The 21700-nt window shown below is 44.4% G+C and overlaps 1 protein-coding gene across 1 annotated transcript; it reads left to right on the top strand.

Annotated features, from left to right (window-relative positions):
• The first annotated feature begins 3108 nt into the window (after nucleotides 1-3108).
• Nucleotides 3109-6641, top strand: sox4a (SRY-box transcription factor 4a). The gene has a single exon (XM_083982731.1). It carries the CDS (start codon nucleotides 3594-3596, stop codon nucleotides 4716-4718), a length of 1125 nt encoding a protein of 374 aa, XP_083838857.1. The 5' UTR covers nucleotides 3109-3593; the 3' UTR covers nucleotides 4719-6641.
• The last annotated feature ends 15059 nt before the right edge of the window (nucleotides 6642-21700 follow it).

Here is a 21700-nt window from a genome sequence, read left to right as displayed (position 1 = left end):
AAGTTGTCTAACTTTGCATGTCCCTCCGGCCTCATCCGAAATTCGATATTTTTGGGTCGTCGCACATGGTCGACGCAAAACGGCGAAATAGCGCCCCCTACAAACTTTAAATTTGCCCTCGCCTATTCGGTTAGTTTGTCGTAGGCAGACGAAATTTGGTACACACATTCATCATCCCCAGACGCACAAAAAAGTCTCTTAACGTCATGGTAAAATTTCAACAGGAAGTCGGCCATTTTTATTTTAATTTTCAATTTTTGCCATTTTTTGGCCATTTTTGGACATTTCCACTACTTACGTTTGATCTAACTCGTCCTAGGGATTTCACTCGATCGGCTTCAAATTTGTTTTCCAGCATCGAAACCCCATGATGACCTTATCTTGTGCTCCGCAGGTGTGTAGGTCATAGGGCGTGGCTGCTATGGCTCAATTCACATTGGCGCCTGTTTCGGTCCTCGCCATGTAAATACGAATGGCTCTCACGCCCACATACTTTATCGTAGCTACTTCAAACTTGCTGGACATGACGATGGCTCCGCCCTGAACGTCCCGATATATTAATTTCCTACGTCACTCATAGCGCCCCCCGGTGGTAACAGGAAGTGACCAGTTTTTACATTACGTGTACTGATTCCACATAGTTGACCCCATCAACTTCATTCCACTTCTAAAACATGCAGAACCAGTTGGTGAAGCTACATTATGAACGCTGTGAAGCTACGAGTAATGGCGACCGCGTGGCGTCATGGCAACTGATGATCCCTCGCCATGAAAATACGTTTGGCTTTTTGATGGCTTTAATGAACTCGTATCATCATGAAAATTGATAGACAGGTCCAGGGTGGAGACCTCTTCCATCTGATAGGGGTGTCGCTCATGTGGCCCCCTAGTGGAAACCGGAAGTGCCATTTTTTGCATCAACATTGTCCGATTTCCACGAAACTTCACATGTGTGATGAGGGGCTGACCCTGAACACACCTGCACGCATCCCATTACTGCCCCCTAGTGGACGAACCTTTAACTGCTCATAACTCCCTCATGCTTTGTCCGATTTCCACGAAACTTCACATGTGTGATGAGGGGCTGACCCTGAACACACCTGCACGCATCCCATTACTGCCCCCTAGTGGACGAACCTTTAACTGCTCATAACTCCCTCATGCTTTGTCCGATTTCCACGAAACTTCACATGTGTGATGAGGGGCTGACCCTGAACACACCTGCACGCATCCCATTACTGCCCCCTAGTGGACGAACCTTTAACTGCTCATAACTCCCTCATGCTTTGTCCGATTTCCACGAAACTTCACATGTGTGATGAGGGGCTGACCCTGAACACACCTGCACGCATCCCATTACTGCCCCTAGTGGACGAACCTTTAACAGCTCATAACTCCCTCATGCTTTGTCCGATTTCCAAGAAACTTCACATTTGTGATGAGGGACTGACCCTGAACGCACCTGCACGCATCCCATTACTGCCCCCTGGTGGACGAACCTTTAACTGCTCATAACTCCCTCATGCTTTGTCCGATTCACTCCAAACTTCACACGAGTGATGTGGGGCGGCCCCTGAACGCACCAGACCACACGCGGTGACTGCCCCCTGGTGGATGAACGAAACATTGCATTTTTGGCCTCCTTCCAGGTTTTTTCTCCAGTTCTGCTCCGCGCCACGGCCCCGGCGTGCCTCAGGCCCCGCGGTGGCATGGGCGAGCGAGGGCCCGCCATCGCCGCTTGCGGCTTTAATTATTTATGTGTTTGATTTATGTAAGCACCGAGGGGGGTAAAGGGGGCTGAGCTCTGAAATTTTAAAGAGTTTATGAGGTTTTTTTTTAAGGCTTGATATAAATTAAGAATATACATTATGACTGCATTATCTAATGTTGTGTTTGAGTACATGAAATTGAATCAGACAAACACAAATAGGCTCTCTTTTGCTAGTTTCTGCCTCCTCTTTGGAGACGGTGAGCAGACGGAGAGAGAGTCCAGCCGCTCTTTATTTATCTCCACCCTGTGCTGCGAAGGTGGTGTGAAAAACACTTATGTCAGTCAGTTCTGTTGCAGGATTAAAGGGGGAGCCTTCACTACCAGCTAATGACATCACCTGCATGATTTAGCCACGGCGGTGGCTCGCAGCAGCCCATCACAGGACGGAGATAAATCTGCTGTATGTTGTTAACACACACACACACACACACACACACACAAAAAAGCACATACATACATGTATACCACACAGCTCCCTTTGGCTCTAGCCTGACATCTAGTGACACAGGCTGTAATGTGATCCTACATGACACAGACATGTTAACATGATGGGGGGGCTGTGCGAGGAGGAGGAATCTGTGCGTTGCAGAGCGGTGTGAGTGTGAATAATGTGTGTTTGACACCGATACTGAGTTCTACCCACTTTTCTTTGCTGTTCCTAATTACTGCTCTGCCGTGTTGCTGGTTTCTACGATCACGCGTAATGCAGTTTGTGTGAGTGTAAATAAAAACCATCATCACCTCACTTTGCATTTTTGCCTCCTCTGGCGGGCTGTGATGTCATGGTGTCGTAACCATTTGTAAATAACAGGTTGGGTGAGCTATGTTTGGGTGGGTGTACCCTCCTACTACAGCCCTGCTCAACCACACTGCCGCGTGACTAACACAACATGTTGTGGCTGCTTTTGTGTTTTCTCAGCATTTCCTTGCCATTACACAGAGTCTAAATTTAGCCAGGACTCATCCTCATGAAACTAATGTAATTCTAAGTATATCCTTGCAAGCTTCCCCTTGCAACAGGGGGAAAAGGACACTGTGTTCCTTTAAAATACACACACTAATATATATATATACACACACACATGCACACATCCACACACCAAGTTCGTCTTTCTTCCAGTGGAGTCTGACAGGAATGAGGTCAGACACCGATCCTCGTTGCACATTATTATTATTATTACCCGTTTTTTTATTCAGCCAATGAGAGGCCAGGAGGGAGTGGCTTCGGTGAAAAATCAGGATAGAGACAGACGCTGATTGGTTTTTATATCTCGCGATGAGGGTATATAACGGCGAAGTTCTCGTTGTTGTGTTTACAGTAATATTACAGAGCGCTAAGGAAACAGGGAGACTATGAGAAAGCGCAGCTGCTCCATTCAACCACATGGTTCCTCAACCGCACAGACAAGCTGCGCTGCAGACAGCCAGGTTCACATAAGGGACTTGCACTGCTGTTTCCCACAGCGGCGCGTTCGCAGTCTTGCAGGGCGAGTTTTCAGCCGCACAGGCAGTTGAAAGTTGCTGTTTAATAGATCCGGGATTTATTTTTTATTTTTCAATTTCCGTGAAGAGCACTGGTAAAAGTTTAAAGACCAGGTGTCTCCAAAACGGGCTGAACTGACTGAACAGAAACCGAGAGGAGACTTGGATGAACTTTTTTTTTCTTTTTCTTTTTTTAAAGCTCTCTTCTCGTCAGTGATCTGAGTCAAAGCGCCTGAGATCAGAACAAGTGAGGACTAAGCCTACAAGTCGTTTTTTGCGCACTTGAACTTTGTGAAAGCGCCGCACTGAGCAGAGTGTTTCCAGACACTTGGAGGAAAGGATGGTGCAGCACATGAGCCAGACAGAGAGCGCCCATGCTCACTCCCCCGGCGGGGACTCCACGGACACGGGAGAAATGGACTTGGAGATGGATGCATCTCCGACCCCCGAGTCTCCCTCCTCCGGGGTGCGGAGCGACTTAGCGTGGTGCAAGACTCCGACGGGGCACATCAAGAGACCCATGAACGCGTTCATGGTCTGGTCACAGATCGAGAGGAGGAAGATCATGGAGCAGTCTCCGGACATGCACAACGCGGAGATCTCCAAGAGGCTGGGGAAGCGCTGGAAGCTGCTGAAAGACACAGACAAGATCCCGTTCATCCGCGAGGCGGAGCGGCTCAGACTCAAACACATGGCCGACTACCCAGACTATAAGTACCGGCCCAGGAAGAAGGTCAAGTCGGGGAGCGGGGCGAGTAAGCAGACGGACCGCGGGGAGAAGAGCGGGGAGCGCAGCGCCAAAGCCGGTGTGAAGAGAAGCCCCGCGTCCAAAGGAGTGAGCAGGACGCACAAGCAGCCGGGCAGCACCAAGAGCGCTGCGGGGCAGGACTATGCGTCTCCCGGTGACCACCAGGCGCTCTTCAAATCCAGGTCAGTGTCTGGGGCTAGGCAGATCCCGGAGAAGCGCACCGGGGAGGCGAGGCGCAGCCACATGTTCGGCGGGGCGGGCAGCCTGGAGAGCGGGCCTCCCTCCGTGGGAGTCCCGGCCAGTCCCACCCTGAGCAGCTCGGCGGAGTCCAGCGACCCGCTCAGCCTGTACGAGGAGCAGAGCCCCGCGGCCAGCGAGTCATCACACACCGCGCGCCTCAGGTACGCTCGCGCCTCCTCTCCGACACCGTCAGCCTCTCACTCTTCCTCATCTGTGTCATCATCATCATCATCATCGGACGAAGAGTTTGAAGATGAGCGGCTCGACCTGAACCAGAGCCCCGGGTTTGAGAGCATGTCTCTGGGCGGGATGGGCTTCTCCGACGCGGAGCTGGACCGGGACTTGGACTGGAGCTTCGGGGAGTGCGGGGCGGGATCTCACTTCGACTTCCCCGACTACTGCACCCCAGAGGTCAGCGAGATGATCTCAGGAGACTGGCTGGAGTCCACCATCTCCAACCTGGTGTTCACCTACTGAAGGGACCACGGTGGAGAGGAAACCGCGACGCCCCCCCACGTTTTGAACCGATCAACCCCCCCTCCTCCCAGACAGGCGTGTGAGTCCAGACCAGAATATTTCCGCCATTCTTTCACTAAATAAGGGAGAGTGAAGACAGGAAAGAAAAGGTGGCCTGTGTGCGCGTTGAAGCCCAGGTACGCGCAGCTCACAGACTTGGACAGCGCTCCGTGCGCATGACGGGAACGCGCAGACGGGGGGAAATGCTTAGTTTGCATTTGGACACAGAGCAGAGGAGGAGTGAATGTAAGCAGAGAGCAGTGAAACACACGGACTTCAGCTCAAATGTTCAACCCAATCCGCCGAGGATGAGGACTGAGACTGAACTCTGAATCTTAATGTTATTTGGGGTCTGGGAAAAAGGGGACACTTACCGGAGAGCTCGTCATGTTGGGTTTTGTTTATGATACAGCCAATTCACATTGACCATCAAGTTGCTATTCAGGTGTAGTTTTTTTCCAAACTCGAAATAGTTTCAATATCAACACGCATGCCCTCCGAGATGTGGAGGATTTTGTTGTGGTTAAATGCGTAAAAAAATTGTTCATTGCTGCGTAATTACGCAATTTGTGTGACCATAGGACACAATTCACTATCACCAGCTTCTCTTTCAACGGCAGGACTTAAAAACAAAGACTGACTCAAAACTTCAGAAACCCTTTTCTGAACCTTTTTAAACACTCAGTGCACAATTCAGGACCAATGTTTCCCGACGCGCATCCTTTCTGCCTAGTGCTTCAACTTTGTAGTTCCTCTGTGTCAGATGACGTTTTTTTATATTGATGTATTTATACCGGCCAAACTTTTTTATACATAGAAGTATTGTTCTCGTACAGGTCTCATTTGTGTTTGTGCACATACACCTGTCTGTATCCTGCGCGGAAGGGCTAGAAGTGTATCTTATTTAAAAATGTCTGACTTCTCTCACTTTTAAGGAGATTTGAGTGTGTCATGATTTTCTACTTGTATTTTTGTACAAAATCTATAGAAAGGGGGTTTTTCCGGCGAGTGGGTAGCCTACAACATTGTTGTTTGAGTCTACATTTTGGTGTTTAGACGTGCAGAGGGGGGTTTGTTTGGCACAATCTGACCTCACACAGTGTTTACAGTATTTACCCACATGCTTCTTAATGGCACAGTGACTCCAGTTTCACCAGCCAAGTAAACAAAGCGCCACTGAGGCTCCCAGCCTGAGTGGTGACTGTGTTTCCAGTACTACACATAGACCTAAAGTATATGAGTGAAAGATCCCAGAGAGTCACTGTTTGGATAGAGCTAATACCTCTGTGTGCTTTTTATCAAGATAAGTTTTATTTGAACCACTGGATGGAATTTCACACTCATTCCACTTTGCCTAGACTTTGGAGGGAGGGAGATGTATGAAGTGCTTCATCTGTTATTGCGCAAATTGCATCAAAAAAATAGTATTTAACCTTTCTGTACCTGTTGGCTAAGTATAGCAGGCTAATTGTTTTCCTATATTATGGCATGGCAAATAGCATTTGTATTTCAGATTCAGGTATATGTAGCTATAGCTGTTGTGTTTAAGATTTTTAAAAGAATAATAACATGAAGATATTTATGTAAACTGACTGTACTATAAGCAAAGATTGTGTGTTTTATGTATGATGATGATCAACGACAGGCACTAGGACAGCCATCTTTGGACATCCCTTATGTTGAAGATGATTGTGGATCCAGGAGTTTATTTTTTGTTCATTTTTTTTGTTTTTATTTTTTACCTTCAAGACATCTTTTCTATCGTCCTTTTTCTTTTTTCATTTGTGCAATATGCTGTGTATGATCATGTTTTGTCCAATCATGCCAATATCATTTGATGTTTATTGCTCAAAACCAGCCAATGTTTGGGTCAATCACTGCCTCTCAGACCTCTGTACAGATTGTCGTTTTTTATTTGTTTTTCTTTTCTTCCGAGAAGGAAATAAAATCAGCTGGAACTGAAAAGCATAACGTGTTTATCCCCTTCTCTCTCTCTCTCTTTCTCTCTCTTGTGGTTTTCCCCATTATCTGGGGCCTTTAAAAGAGCAAAATCAAGTGCCATCCACTGCTTACCTAACAGTTATATGTGCGTTGAAGAGATAACTGGAGCAGTCTCACTGAGGCCCCCTTTTTTCAAAGGTGAAAGCATGCTCCACAAAAGGTGAACCTTCATTATCACATTCCATAGCTGAGCCAGGCTTGTTCAAAAAAAAAAAAAAAAAAAGCCTCCAATCTGATGCTGGATGTTTACACTGGTGTTTTGTGCATGCGTGCATGTGAATATGAATGTGTGCATGTGCGTGTTTGCTGTAGGTAAGTGTGCAGCTGCAGACTGAATCAATAGCCAGGCAGCGAATCGATAGGAGTGGTCTCTCTCTGCCTCCCTTACTCTGTCTGATTCTACACGTGCAGAAAACGTGGCTGCCATGGAAACACTGTATCCAAGAGAGAGAGAGGGTGCAATCCGCTGGGGAGCAGCGTGCCACTCCGTGTGTGTGTGTGTGTGTGTGTGTGTGTGAGGGATAAGGGACACAGACTGATCCATCAGGGTGGGGTGGAGGGGCGACAGACATTTCTGCAAGGCATGACTGGAATAAAGGAGAAGGAGGAGGTGTGTGTCTGGCTGTGGGTGGGTGGGTGTGTGTGTGTGTGTGTGTGTGTGTGTGTGTGTGTGTGTGTGTGTGTGTGTGTGTGTGTGTGTGTGTGTGTGTGTGTGTGTGTGTGTGTGTGTGTGTGTGCGCCAAAGGGAGGGAGAGAGGAGAGGGTGCAGAGGGAGGTGTTTGTCTGTCCTGGTGGATCGAGCAGGAGACTGCTCCCAAATCCAATTAATTCCTTCTGGATGCATTCATTTGTCTGGTACATCTGACGAGGAGGAGAGAGAGGGAGACAGAAAAGAGAGACCCCTAAGGTACAGTATTTAGTGTGTATCAATTTACGCCCTATTCCACAAGAGACATTGGTAATTATTTCCATCTCTCTCCCTCTGTCAGGAGAGCGGGGTCGTCTCCAGCTCCCCTCTCTGACATCTCAGGCTGGGTAATGAGAAAGATAAGGCATGGTCATTACACACACCATCCCAATGACGAGATGCCGGTACCCAGATGTCTGCAGTGAGCCTGACATCACACAGGAAGTAGGATAGCTCGTGTGTGAGGTCTGTCTGAGGTGTCTCATTGTCTCCCGAGTCTGATGGATATTGGCGGATAAGAAGATGCGAGTTGCCCTCCTCATCCACACACACACACACAGGCTTGCACACGTTAACACACTGACCCACTTAAAGACACACGCATGTGCGTAAACTCAGATGCACTGATAAGAGGACAGGTGTGTGGTGTGAACTCCACCTTTAAAGCCGATTGCAGCGGTTCTCCTATGTGAGTCTGAGATGATCCAGAGCTTGTTCAGACCTGGTGTTAACAAATCAACAGTACACACAGTATGGTGGTCTTTACACTGGCTGCAGTGAAAGGAACTGAATGCATTTACATAAGGACTGCACTTAACAAGTCTGACTTTGTACTTCCTCCCTTGTATACATTTATCTGACGGCTACCCTTCAGATTAATTATAAAACATGATATGCACAATATACAACATATTATTTAAGATTAAATCGGTACCAACACAGAGCCAGAGCCACAGCTCCAACAAAGAGACATTAATTTATATTTAATGAAAAAATGAACGTAGCAGAACTTTGTTTTTCTTTGTTGTTCCTTTTTCGGCTCCATTAATCATCTCACGACCTTCCAGATTTATACTCCTCGACCCCCAGGATGCTGAGCACTGGAGCAAACTGCCTGATTGCATTTAAAGTCATTAAAGCTTCCTTCACTTCATCTCACACCTGCTACAGCCAAATGATGTAATACCGTATATAAATAAAATACATCTCTGATGGGTGGGGATTTTTCTGCTTCTACTTTGAGAGTATCTTGGTGTGGCTGAGCGCTTAATGACACAGAATCGTTCTGTGCCTGTTCTGTAATTTACACCATGTCTGCATATAGAGTTAACTAATTTACAAGCTTCAGGCTGTTGTGAAGACAATATAGGGTTACATAACTGTCATCATGGTTTCTATTTCCACCATGAAAGAATAAAAGAAGGTTTAATTTACAGTTTCTATACAAGTAGCACATGAAAAAAAGTCCCCAGGAATATTACAGTGCATTCACAAGCACATAAAGTGAGAGAGGATCACTGCTCAGTGTGGGCTGACACACTGTACAGTAAGCCTCTAAGGGAATATTATAGGAATGATATAGAATATTATATTGATAGTTCAGGAGATACCAACAGCACTAAGTCAACAGTAATGCACATTTGAACATCCTAGACGCTCTTATGGTCCCTGCAGGATCTCTATAGGAGCAGTTAGCGGGGGTTTTCACGCTGTCGGTGAAGTTGAAGGCGGGACACAAAGTCATAAGACACGCACAGACAAAGAAATATACAAACACCGCTGTCATGGCATGCAGCCCAACTTTGTTTCATTGATTTCAGCCATTTGCGCCCTGCGCAGCTGGGAAGGGGCGCGTACGGTGCGACATTAGAGGCAGAGTCGGGGAAATGATTAATATCGGAGGAGTGTGGGAGATGGAGAGTTGGCGAAGTGAGACTAAACTTTTATACAGAGTCATGTTTTAGCGTCATGAGAGGAGACAAAGGAAGAGGAGTTGAAGTCGGGATGTTAATGCGTAAAGTTGGGAGAGGAACAGGAGGTAGGCTGCAAACTCTTCTTTATCATTAATAACGTGCTATAATGTTTTATTATAAAGCAAAGCAGTCTTTATTTTCCGTTTCTTTTTTTTCTTTTTTTACAGAGATACTCTGTCATCTCTGAGATAAACTGGAGAAACATTTTCCCTCAAAGGGGGACATGCATGTTTTTTTTATTGCTGTATAAAAAAATGGCTGTAAAAGTAGTTTGTAGGAGGTCCAAGGATGTCTGATACTGATCCTGGACCATAAACGCAACTTCTGCCAGGCACGCTTCAGCAGCTGCAGCCGAGTGAGAGACGGCTGCAAAGTGTAGCTCCAAGTTCAGTCCAGTAAATTACTCTGACAATTAAACGCTGTTTGCAGACTGTGCTGCTGCCTGCAGGGTTTCAGCACAGCGAGGGCTGGACAGCGGCTGTCTGCGATGCTGTGCGCGTGTGTGCGTGGCGTGCGCGCCTTGGAACAGTTGTGCATGCACCAATAATGACAGTTTGTTTGCTTAACCCACAGTATCTGGTGGTTGGGAACTCGAGTGGCCAGATGTACATTAGAGTACAATCCAATATAGAGGACAGTTAGAGGGTTAAATGATGTCTGGCAGTGCAGTGTGGGAGGGGTGGGGGGGGCACAGGGCATGTTCGCCCCAGGGCACAGGGCAGGATAAACAGGGTAGTGCCCCCATTAAAATTCCATCAGTAGATAAACTGTGGACTGACACAAATTGACAAAGCATAGCTGTTAACAGTTGTAAACATATAACTGTGTCTTTAATGGCGGATTTGCTTTTCATAACAAACAATAAAAAATATCAGTCACTGGCACTGCAGCTCATGTCCAAACCATCACATATCAGCATATCTGTCAATAACTGAGCTAGTGCAAATAAATCCTGGTGGGCTTTCTGCAGGATTCTTAGTGTTGATTTAGGGACTGTGTAAAAACTACTGGGACTTGGGGGCAGGGTCTTATATGCTACATGTTGTGTAGCCTCCCCTAAATATCTTAAAATAATATAAATGTATTTAATTGGTTCAACTTGTTGAATTATTAATAATTAAAAGCACACACAAAGCACAAAGAATTCAGCATGACTAATTAATATCTTAATGGAATAGTAATTTTCATATAGCCACCAACTCTACATAAAAAAATAATTAGCAATTTCCAAATTTAGGGCAATCATAATAAAATGGAGACTTGTCTAATCACTGTTTTAAAATAAAGAGATGCTGAGCAAACTGCGTTCGAGTTAGCAAACTTAACTGAATGTGTCATTGATCTTGAATTATAACTTTACTTTATAATTGGTGATTTATAGACTGAAAGAAATGCTAGCCTATTTGAACATTTTGAATTAATCATTTAATCAAGTAAATAATCCAGAGATTATCCAATAATGAAAGTAATTCAGTTGTTGCCCTATACCCTCATTACCCACTGTGCACACTAAAGCCCTCCATTCAGCAGCAAGATGAAATACGTAATACATACAGCTGACTTTCCTATCGCTGTAATAATTTTTAAACAGTCCCTTGCGGCAGAGAACATCAAGTCTATAACAGTTTAGGTGGCAAGAGGAAGCGAATTCAAAGGTATCAGTGGGAAATAGCAGCAGGCCCTCACAATAAGTGCTTACCAGCGCTGCAGGACACAAAAGAGTCAAAGACAGTATTACTCCACCTACATATAGACTCGGGCCTCAGTGTGCATTCAGACTTTGTGGCACACTGTGTACGGTACATAGAGAACCCATTGTTAAGCACTGAGCTGAAGCAGTTTAGCATGACTGAGGGATTCTGAGTCATGGTGGTAGGTGTTGTTCTGTAGTGTGCTTGAAAAGATAGGGACAAGTTCTCAGAACAGTGAGGCTTGGATCATCATTTCTAAAGGTTTTGTGTGGCAGAGTGTTCAGTCTTGTTTCCTGTAAAGTAACACTGACACTGCAGCTAATAGAGGTTGAGTCGTGCACGTTTTATTATATCTCCTAAGACATGACACAGACGTGGCATTTCTCAGTTGCTATCTGGATCATATGGGTCTGAGATTCGAAACTGCATCCCGAGACGGGCGACCTACATGCAGCTTGAATTTAAACTGAAACGTGTCATTGTTACTGTGACACAACCTAAATTACATCATCTCCTTGGACAGTTGTCATAATTTCAGCACTCAGCTTGACTGAGCCAGTGCCAGCGTAGAGGACAACAAAAAGAATAATGAAATAAGACGGAAACAGTGGGACTTCTGATATTCAGTTCGACACTTCACTCAAACAGCACAGGCGTTTGGTTATAAAGGTGAAGGGCCCCTGCATTTGGTCCCAAAGAGCAGCACATCTGAGTGCAGTTGGTAGCATTCATGGGTGGGAAGCCAGTGAGGGATCATGAATTAGTTTCAGCCCCCTGAAACCGGTTAAGCTTCTCACCTGCATATGATTTGTATCAGAGGTAGCATTTGGCAGTGCATCATTGTCCCATGAAAATCGGGTATCTCCAAAATGTCAACCTTTCATGTGCTGAAGGAAACAGCCCTGTTTCCAGCTGTTCCAGTGTGTTTTAAGACAACCTTTGTGGAGCCTGGCCTTCAGGTCCACCACTTTGATCCAGAACTGACTATTTAAACAACTACTGTCATAAAATCCAATAATTGCCCTCTTGGATGACTAAGAAAAATGTCTTCCACACCCCCACAAGTTAACTGTGTCATTCACCTCCCACATCTATCCTTTACAGTTATGTAAATAAAAGTCATGGGTAAAATAATGTGCTTTACACACCACTCCAGGGGCCTGGTTGGCTCCATAAATCATATCATTTTGATGCCAGTCACTCAGATTGCCATCTTCCCGGGTTGATCTCAGTCTGCCGTTGTGTGTGGGCTTTTGGAGGCTGGCCCTGCCCACAATCACTCAGGTGCCGCCCTCACTGGCATCCAGATACAGCTTGAAATCAGGGCTCCAGACTGCCTCTAAATGGGGGCAGTACTGTATAAGTAGGCCTATATTTTTCATCTAGGCTACTTGCACATGTGCGACCAGTAAATTTGCCAGATTTTTTTTTTTTAAAAACACTGGTGAGATGGAAGGGGCGGCTCAAAGAATCTATCTGTGAGGTGACAGGTCAATGTGTGTGAGGATCATGAATGAAAAGGAAATGTGAAGATTGTCTTTGAAAGTTGATTTGCAGCGTGCCCCGAAATGTTCTCTTGCTCTCCCAAAAAATTTGAGATAGGGGCCATTGTGCTCTTAGTAAAAAAGTTAGTCTGGAGCCCTGGAAATATTTAAATATACATTAATTATTCATTTGAATTTTCTTTTTCCTTAAAAAAGTGTCTGGCATGTTTTTGTTTGCTGGATGTAATGGCTTGACTGAATAGGTCAAAGGCTGAATGCCGCCGTAAAACAAGACGGAGAAGAAGAATAGGTCAGAGGTCAACGTAAGCTGCGTCACCAGGCAACTTGTATGCGGAGCCGGTAAAAACAGAGACGTAGCATTTAGCCTGTAGCTTTAAGGTAGGATGGACGCTCGCGAATGGATTAATTGTTCAGACTCTGCTATCATATCGGATATTTCAGCGAAACCGTATGTTGAAGACGGAGCTGGAGCCGAGGAGCCACCGTAGACTTTATATTGGAGCCACACAGCAGCAGGAGCCCAGCACGGCTAACGGCAGCAGGTGCTCAGGCAGCGGCCGCCTCCAGCTTCACTGACACACAGGACAAGAGAGAGAGCTCCGTTTGAAGTTAGTTCAAGGTATGTGTGTGTGTGTGTGTGGTTTTTCCTCCATTAGTGGTCACGTGCTTTGCTCCTCTTCTGTGTTTGGTTGTGTCCATGTCAGCCTGTTGCTTTACACTTGTTTAGTTTTGTTCTATTACCTGCTGTAAATCTTGAAGACTGCTGTGGTTTGCGTCTATTTGTTACTGATGGTTTTGCGTGATGATGGTTCACGAGCGTCTGCAGCGTTTACAGTCTCTTCTATTTACCGAACCAAGTTGTAGGCCTAAGTGCGCCAGATCGGTGCCAATCAGCAAATCAGCAAATGCGTTGTGAATGTTGCTAGTTTTGTTGTTGCTTTCCAAGATAGGCCTTATAACCCACTGTATTAAGAAATTAGGCCTAATGTATCTTGACAAATGAAATCTGTTATCCATATGTAACCTCAGTCAAGAATAGCATATGGTAATATCATAAATGTGTAGCCTAATGTGTGACACATCCCCCTCCCTCCCGTGAAATTCATGATTATTTCCCCCTTATAGCTGAGGTCTGTTGACAGGTCTGGATCTGGATCTCAGGGCGCTTTCACACCTAATAGTCCGGACCAAGGTCCGGACTTAATTTTTTTTTTTTGTTACATTGTTTCCATAAAGTTCAGTAAAGTTCGCTTTCACACTGCTATTATGACAGCGGACTAAAGGATCTACCGACGTCATGACGGATGAGCGTGCGTCTGACGTTGGCGCATAGAAGGTGCTCTGAAAAAAATAAAATAAAAACATGTGTAAAAAAAGAAAAATATAGCCTACTGCTGGAAAGCACGCTGTGGTTTGTAATCGCGGTGCAGAAGAGTGAGTTTAGAGCTGATGAAAGGAGAGAAAAAAAGAGGGTTGTGCCGCGCTCTCATTGATCAGAGTGGCAGCGATCAGCGATCAGCTGTTTTGTGTAGTGGAGGGGAACACACACACACACGCTATGCGCACACAGACGCGACCCTCCTTTCAGATGCGGCTGCATCTCTCCAGGTCACTTGTGTGTGTGAGTGTGAGAGAGAAATAAATGCTCTGACTTGCTGGGGCAGACGTTGTTTGGTGTCACCCGCTGATAAATATCCGTCTTTTTCAGACTTTTTTCGGCGGAAAAAATATATATTCGGGTCAATGTATAAAAAAATAGGGTATATAAAAAAAATGCATGTATCGTTTGGGGATTTATATTATAAACACTCTACTGTTTAATTCCGTGTAAACGTTTACAAGTGTAGCCTACACTGACACACCCATCCCTCTGACCAAATCTGGATATAATATGATCTCCTCCTCTCCCCAAGTGTCGCCGCGGCTCCTCTTCCCTTTTTTTCTGTTTATTTACTTTTTTCGGCACGAGCGAATCTGACGTGACTTCCTGTATTTGGTCTGATAGTTCGAACCTTCCAAAAAAATACTTTCACACTACGCAGCAGCGGACCTTGGTCCAGGATAGTCCGGACCGAGACCACCTCCTGAGGCTGGACCAAAGACTCGGTCTTTAGTCCGGACCGTGGTCCGGGGGAGCTTTCACACCTGTCAATTTGATCCGAACTATCTGGAAAGTCCGAAAGTCCGGACCAAAGGAGGTAGGTGTGAAATCCCCCTCAGTCAGGATCAGCAGCAGGTAGACTTGAAAATCTATACAATCTGTGAACCATCATGGCACTGCTAGAAAAGTGTAATCGTATTACCAGCTACATTGGAGTCTGATTGCTGCACTTGCACTGCTGTTTCTCTTTTTAACTTCTCAGTCTTTTATTGTGAGTAACAGGATTATAGATCCATCAGCCACAGATAAACAGTGCATAAACTCAAAACAGGTTTTCTGGATCCTATGCTGATTTGCAGTCAAAAATGTCTGTTGACTTCAACATTAATATTGACAATCAGTCACAAAACTCTAAAAAACATTTGAAATTCCACAGTGTGTTAATGGGCCCACACAGATCTTTTCTGCATCTTTATTTGACCCGCATACCATAACACTGCATATGGTGTGAGACTCACAAACAAGCATTTTCCAATACTTAGGATATGTTTATCATTGAATACAAACACATCATCATGTGACAAGATGATGGACAACTTAGTCACATCATGGACAGTTTTGTTCCAATCAGAACTAAACAGGCCTCTAGAAAACCCGACGTTCCTTGGAGAATTTAGAAAAATGTGAATATTTTGAAAGGACACTGCCAAACAGCTGAATGTAAATCACCAAATACAAATACAAATTAGGATAATGTATAGCCTATTAAATGGTTTATTCAGCTTAATAAATGAGTGTATTTTAATTAAACTTCATTTTATTCAGTTTAAAATCACCAAATGAGGCTTTCATAGGATAACAAGTGTAAACACAAAAACATGTGAGTCCTTTCGTGTTGTTTTTCTACTGAGGCGTCTTTTTTCTTTTTGACACTGTCGTCAGTTCATGTTAGAGCAGGATCGGCTTCCAGTTACACACTGGAAGAGATGAACTCAGATATAGGCGGCAATTAAGCAGAAGGCAGGAGGGTGTGAAAGCAGACTAGGCCCATACTAATAAATAGGATATGCTAAACAGCTCCAGCAGTAGGATTACAGCTCCGTAGGGGCCCCGAGGTGGTTGGAAGACTGTCAGTACCAGACGGAGGCAGACAGACTAACACCTGAGCAAACTGTTCAGGTGTTGTGGTTTGTTTTGCTCTCAGTGGATCAGTGCTGTCTCGTAGATGGGGGAAAAAAAGAAATTTCATGAAACACAGCAATAGGAGGGCTTGATGACAATCTCTCCTGTCCTTTCCTTCAGCCCTGCTGCCCACTGAGCGGCAATACAGCGGGGCTTAGAGCAGAGGCACGCAGGAACGGAGGCTGTGAAGATGCTTTTGATTACTAAACCTAAGAGCTGGTAGCGAGGCTCTGAGCTACCTGCAGGGTCCTCGGGAAGAAAATCCTCCGGTAAGGCTTTAGGAGATGTTCTCATGCTATTTGCGGGATGATGGTGGACTATCAAAACATGACAGCCTCGACTGAGTTCACTATGAGCCCCTTCATCTGCAAGGGATGATGAGCAGGCAGTTTCCTTTAGAACTCAGCCGTCCATGTTTCCTGCAGGTTTTAGAAGTTCTTTCCCCGTGGCGAGAGGCTGTCCGCAACCTTCTGATGATGTACCTCAAATGCAGTGTAGCTCTTAAAAAGCACAGATCTTGTCCCTCTCTTCTATCACAAGAACCAGATAAACATTAAACAGCTGCGGTTATTTAAATATGATTGTGTACAGACCCTACAAAGTGCGATGGTTTTGTGCTCTCCATGAAATTCTGCTGATGCCTTGTGAATGCCTCAGGAGCACCACAGCACCTTAGGTGTTGTACAGACCAATAACTGTTCAGTGTTTGTGCCGTTCTTAAAATTACGCAGCTTGACGGGGGCATTGCAGGAGGCACAGACTGTGGTCTGATGCTCAGGCAGCAGAGGAGGGGAAGGAGCTCAACATTTCTGTGATGCATCTATTCTAAACGCAAAGGCAGGGGAGCAGAGGAGAAGAGAGTGCTGCTGATAACTTAGAGATGGACCGGACCAGAGCAGGTACAGTAAAATGGTTCTTACTGTCTATGTTGTGATTTATGATATTTAAATGATCAGTTTTAATATAAAAGTGGAAACAAATATTTTTTTGAGAATCCATGTTTACTATTTCTTTATGACCTTGTGGTTTTGAATTCAGGCCAGTGGGTAGATTAGCTGTTGACCGACAGAAAAACAATAGCAACGAGGGCCGCGGAGTTTGTGAAGTTTTCGTTCATGAGCCAAGAGGTTGAAAGCTGCAAAAGGTCGCTTTTGTTAAAATATTTGCAGGGTCAGGGAGCAAAGAGATACTTTTTTCCCCCCAAATGCAGCATCTGAGCTGTAGTGACTTTTGACAGGAATAGGGCTGTTTTGATTCTCTGCCACTGCCTTAACTTAATAGCAGTTTAAAGTTCAAATATGGACTTTTGAAGCCCATTCCTAAATGAGGCCCCCGTGGCTATGGCTGTGCCTCTGAATGAACACTGAAATGAGTCTACTCAACGGTAATGAAAAAAAAAAGGAATGCTGCTCATTATGGTGACTCACTCTAATCTATTTCCTCTTTTTTTTTTTGCATTTTTTTGTTTTCTCGAAATTGCCTTATTAAGGACACTGTTGTATATCCCACGGTGACCCAAACTGCAATAAGTGAGTGACCTGCGCAGAGTTTGTTAGCCTCCGAACTCCTCAAACAGCAGGAAAAGTGTTCTGTCAATGTGAAAAATAAAGGTTAAGAAGCAGCTTCCAGGTTGATGATAGGTTTAAATTAAGAGAGCGAAGCCTAATGTAAATATATAACACTTAATTCAGCAGCCTCTGTGTCTTAAATCCAAGAGGTAGGGATGGTTTGTCAAATCATTTATAAATGAATGCATTTATTTAGAACTGGCAAGTGAATTAGCAGATGTGTACAGGAGAGAGAAATTGTGTTATAATCTTTCCATTTTCTCATTTGTCGTGCCCATGCCTGTCAGCAGCAGTTAGGTGCAGAGTAATGATTTCTAATTGTACGCTTCTCACTGCTGCCAATTTCAGACCGTGGTAAACCGATGGTTAGCTCTGTCAAGGAATGTGAGTGATCTCGATACCTCTTGCTCATTGTCGCTTATTCTCTCTCCCGAGGTGAAAAAAAAAAATCTGAATCTGTACTTGGATTTAACAAAGCCAGAACAGTTTTAGCAAGAGAGCGAGGTAGAGGCCCATATGTGCGCATGTTGTGCTGCTTATGTGCGTTTAAGCGTGTGTACGTGAATGCGTGTGCATCGCTGCACGTCTGGAGGAACTGCGAGATATGTTGTTGTGACATGCCTTGTCTTCCGTTCTGTAGAAAAAACAAAGACAGTCACTGCTGGATCCAGACAGCATAACTAATTAGTCACGAACACACATGTGAACACACGCATTCACAGACACACATCTACACAGCATAGATACATGAGGGAGCCAGCGAGTAGGATATGATGTCACCTCCATAACCATAATTACCCGTCATAAATCATGTGGTGTGACACCCTGTCACAGAGTGAATGGGTGTCCTATGTGCCAGCCAGGGATGGCTGCACTTTACTGCCGGGTGCCACAATGGCAGCGTACTACGGACTCGCTCCGACTCTAGTGTGTATTTTGACGTTTTTTCTTCACTCATCACAGCCTCCTGAATGATACAAAGTGGTCTTTTATGGTTCCTTCCTATCGTTTAGTAACAGTCACTGTGGGGCTGACGACACCATGTAGACTGGGGATTTTCTCCTGGTGGATCTTGCTCTCTTTGTGAATTGTACATCATGGGATAAATGTTGTTTGTCTTCATCTCGGAAGCCAACAGATTCTTAATCTAATTAAATTTGGGCATTATCTACGATGGCCCTGAAGGCTGGATGCACTGCAGCTTGAGGAAAACACGTGCATACACAAAGATGCTGCAAATTTAGAAAATAACTTCATCAATATGACAACCGTATGCGCTGGAAATACACACACACACACACACACAACGCAACAGGAGCCTTTTAAAAGTGATAAATCTGATTGGGACTTGTGGTGGAAGGAAGTAGCCTAATGAAAAACAAGTGTTTCCTCTCTTTTGTCTTTTAAAATTATTTTCTGCCTTGTTCCTGACAGAAAGAAAAAGAGAGAGAGAGGATGATGTGGCACCAATGGCCACCGGTTGGACTCAAACCCAGGCCACTGCGGTCAGGATTTTGCCCTCATGGTACAATCCAATAAATTCAATTTAGAGTTAATCTTATTTGCTTTTTCATTCAGTCATTATCAATTTCTTCTGATATCGCAGTGGTTTTTACTGCTGCACGTCACGATAGTGTAGTAGCACAGAGGCCGGAGGTTCGGTGATGTGGTGTAATACTCTTAGCCGCAAGCTAACCACAAGTGGCTTTGCCAAGATTCAGTGGGTAATTATCCAGTTGAGCATGCATCTTCTTTCAATGTTTCTAACCCCAGGATTGCTCAATGACATTGACAATTTAAAGGTAATCTAGTTTGCTGTTTTATCAGGAATTAATATGGCTTTTGTCTGTGTTATCAGCAGCCAGGGTGCCGATTATGTTAGCTTACAGTAGCACTGAGGCAAAAGATGCTTAGCTACCGTTAGCAGAGTTAGCTTCTTATGAATTAAAAATTCTCATATGTTATTCTTTAGCTGCTAGCTAGCTTTGCCTGCCCATGTGGTTGGAAAGGGCCCAGCCCCATTTGGTTTAAACTAGCATCAGCTATTAATGGTTGGCAATGGTTAGGCTAACATTTAGTTTTTCTAATTGTAAAATGCAGAATTTGTGTGAGTGTGACTGAAACTCAATCATTTAAATGTTCCTTTTGAAAAATCTGGGCTAAACGATGGAAGAAAATTAACGAGTAATGTAAGCAATTACTTTTGCTTGTTGTAGTCAGTAAATTGGTTAAGTCATGTCATTAATTTTTCAATGAGTAATATGTCATGAGAGATGGTGTTTTTCGAAAAAAAAAAAAATTGCTCTCACACCGAGCAGCAGTCACATTCATGCATACATGTGGGGATTACAATCAAAATGTCACATGAATTAATTAAGGTCTTTCCGAAGACAACCAATGAAGTATTGAGTAATTATACATCAAACATTAAATGAAATACATTTCATCATGTAAAAGGTGAATGATAATGAGTGGCTGATGTCTGAATTTTAATAAAAAGGGCTTTATTAGCTCACCTAGGTTTCAGTGTACTGAATAGTACGTCGCCCCCTTATAGTACCTATGTGTGTACTTGTCCTTTGTGCCTATGTACCAAAATGTCCTTGCTGTATGGAACAACAACATGGGGAGTTTTCGTTCCCTGTGGATAGGCACACGCGTAGCACACACACAGAGAGACGCACACACATTCATGAGCAAAACTGCTGACAGTGCTGAATAGAGCAGCTTCCCTGTCACTAAAGCCCTTGAAGTGTGGAAGCAGCTCCTGCAGTCCTTCTGCTGTTTAAGTCCAACCCAACCCACACCTCAGCTCCCCACACCTCCTCCTTCTCTTCTCCTCGTCTCCCCCTCCTCTCTGCCGTACCTCCTTTTTTGTTCTCACAGTAATTCCACACATTAACTTGACTGCTGTGACTTTCATCAGAAACAATACTGCCAAAGTTGTATAAAATGTAAATTTCCTGCAGCCCAAACAGTTTATACATTCAAGCCGCGCTGAGATGATAAATTGCTCTCTTTCTCCCAAACCACGGTGAGTGTATGTGCAAACCCCTGCCTCCTTCCTCTCCATCTCTGACTGTCTACCTCCACCCCTCTCTGACATATAGACTCATGCACATCCTTTTCTTTCAAACACACTCCACTGCTTCTCTCACATACACTGTAGCTCGCAAGCTTGATCAAATATACACAGAGATTCACTGAGCTATATTCGTCTGCTCCTTGCGGTGGTTTTTTGCTTGTGTAATCTTTCCTTATATAAGTAGACTGGAGACAGGCGGGGTCATTACATCTGATACAGTGCACTCAGGAGAAGCACTCGGGTTTTGTTTGTGTGTCATGGCTTGTCTAGACGCTGATCAAGGTCGAATATTGGCAAACTTTTGAGACCTGACACAGTAGCTCTTCAGAGTTTTGTACTTTTTTTTTCAAGAGTTTGGATGCAGGAGTGGAGCATGCAGATTGGATAGGAGCCGAGATTCTCATCTCATATCACTGAAAAAGATAAAGGCCACAGCGTGTGACCTGTAGTACAGACAAGTCATCATGCGGCATATAACTGCCAGCAGAAACATGATTCATCTATGTTTAACTCCTCACAAGTGCCTCCATGGGCTTGTCAGATTATCATTGGTTCCTTATTGCACTTCTAGCCTATAGACTACTGCTTTTTAGTTTTAGAGATGAAAATCAGAAAACATATTTCTTTTCACTTCAGACTTCTCTTAAATTTAAAGTGCACAGAGTTCAAGATAATTTTTTTATTAGTTCGCTGGTTTTAATCCTGTGATAAGAGTGTGTTAATGTAGACCTTTCTGCAGTTAAACGCTCATAAATAATGAAAATCAAGTTTTTAACCTTGTTAACATGTGCGTATGATGTTTTGATCTTTTATTTGATGAAAAATATTTCCGAAGCCAAATAAGCTGTCAACGGCATGAGTGAGTATTTCCACCTTGGAACTGCACTGAACCAGTGACAGTCTCATAAAAACAAATTCAGACAGGCTGTTTCATATTCCATCAGCATGTGGGGATGGGGAGTGGGTAAAATAAACCAGAAAATTTGTCAGTACAGAAAGCGAGATATTACATTGCACTAGCACTGTGTCAGCCTCTGGCAGTTACAAGCCAACAAACATAAACAAGTAAAAGATACAAATTGTGTATTTACTTGCTGGTTTTGGTCACAACAGACTCCTCATCTGAGTCTGGGTCCATCTTGTTACACT

This window comes from Trachurus trachurus (genome assembly GCF_905171665.1).
Source record: "Trachurus trachurus genome assembly, chromosome: 11".
In the NCBI taxonomy this organism is placed as follows: Eukaryota; Metazoa; Chordata; class Actinopteri; order Carangiformes; family Carangidae; genus Trachurus; species Trachurus trachurus.
The sequence above is the reverse complement of the archived record's forward strand: the minus strand, read 5'-3'. Positions and strand labels throughout refer to the sequence as shown.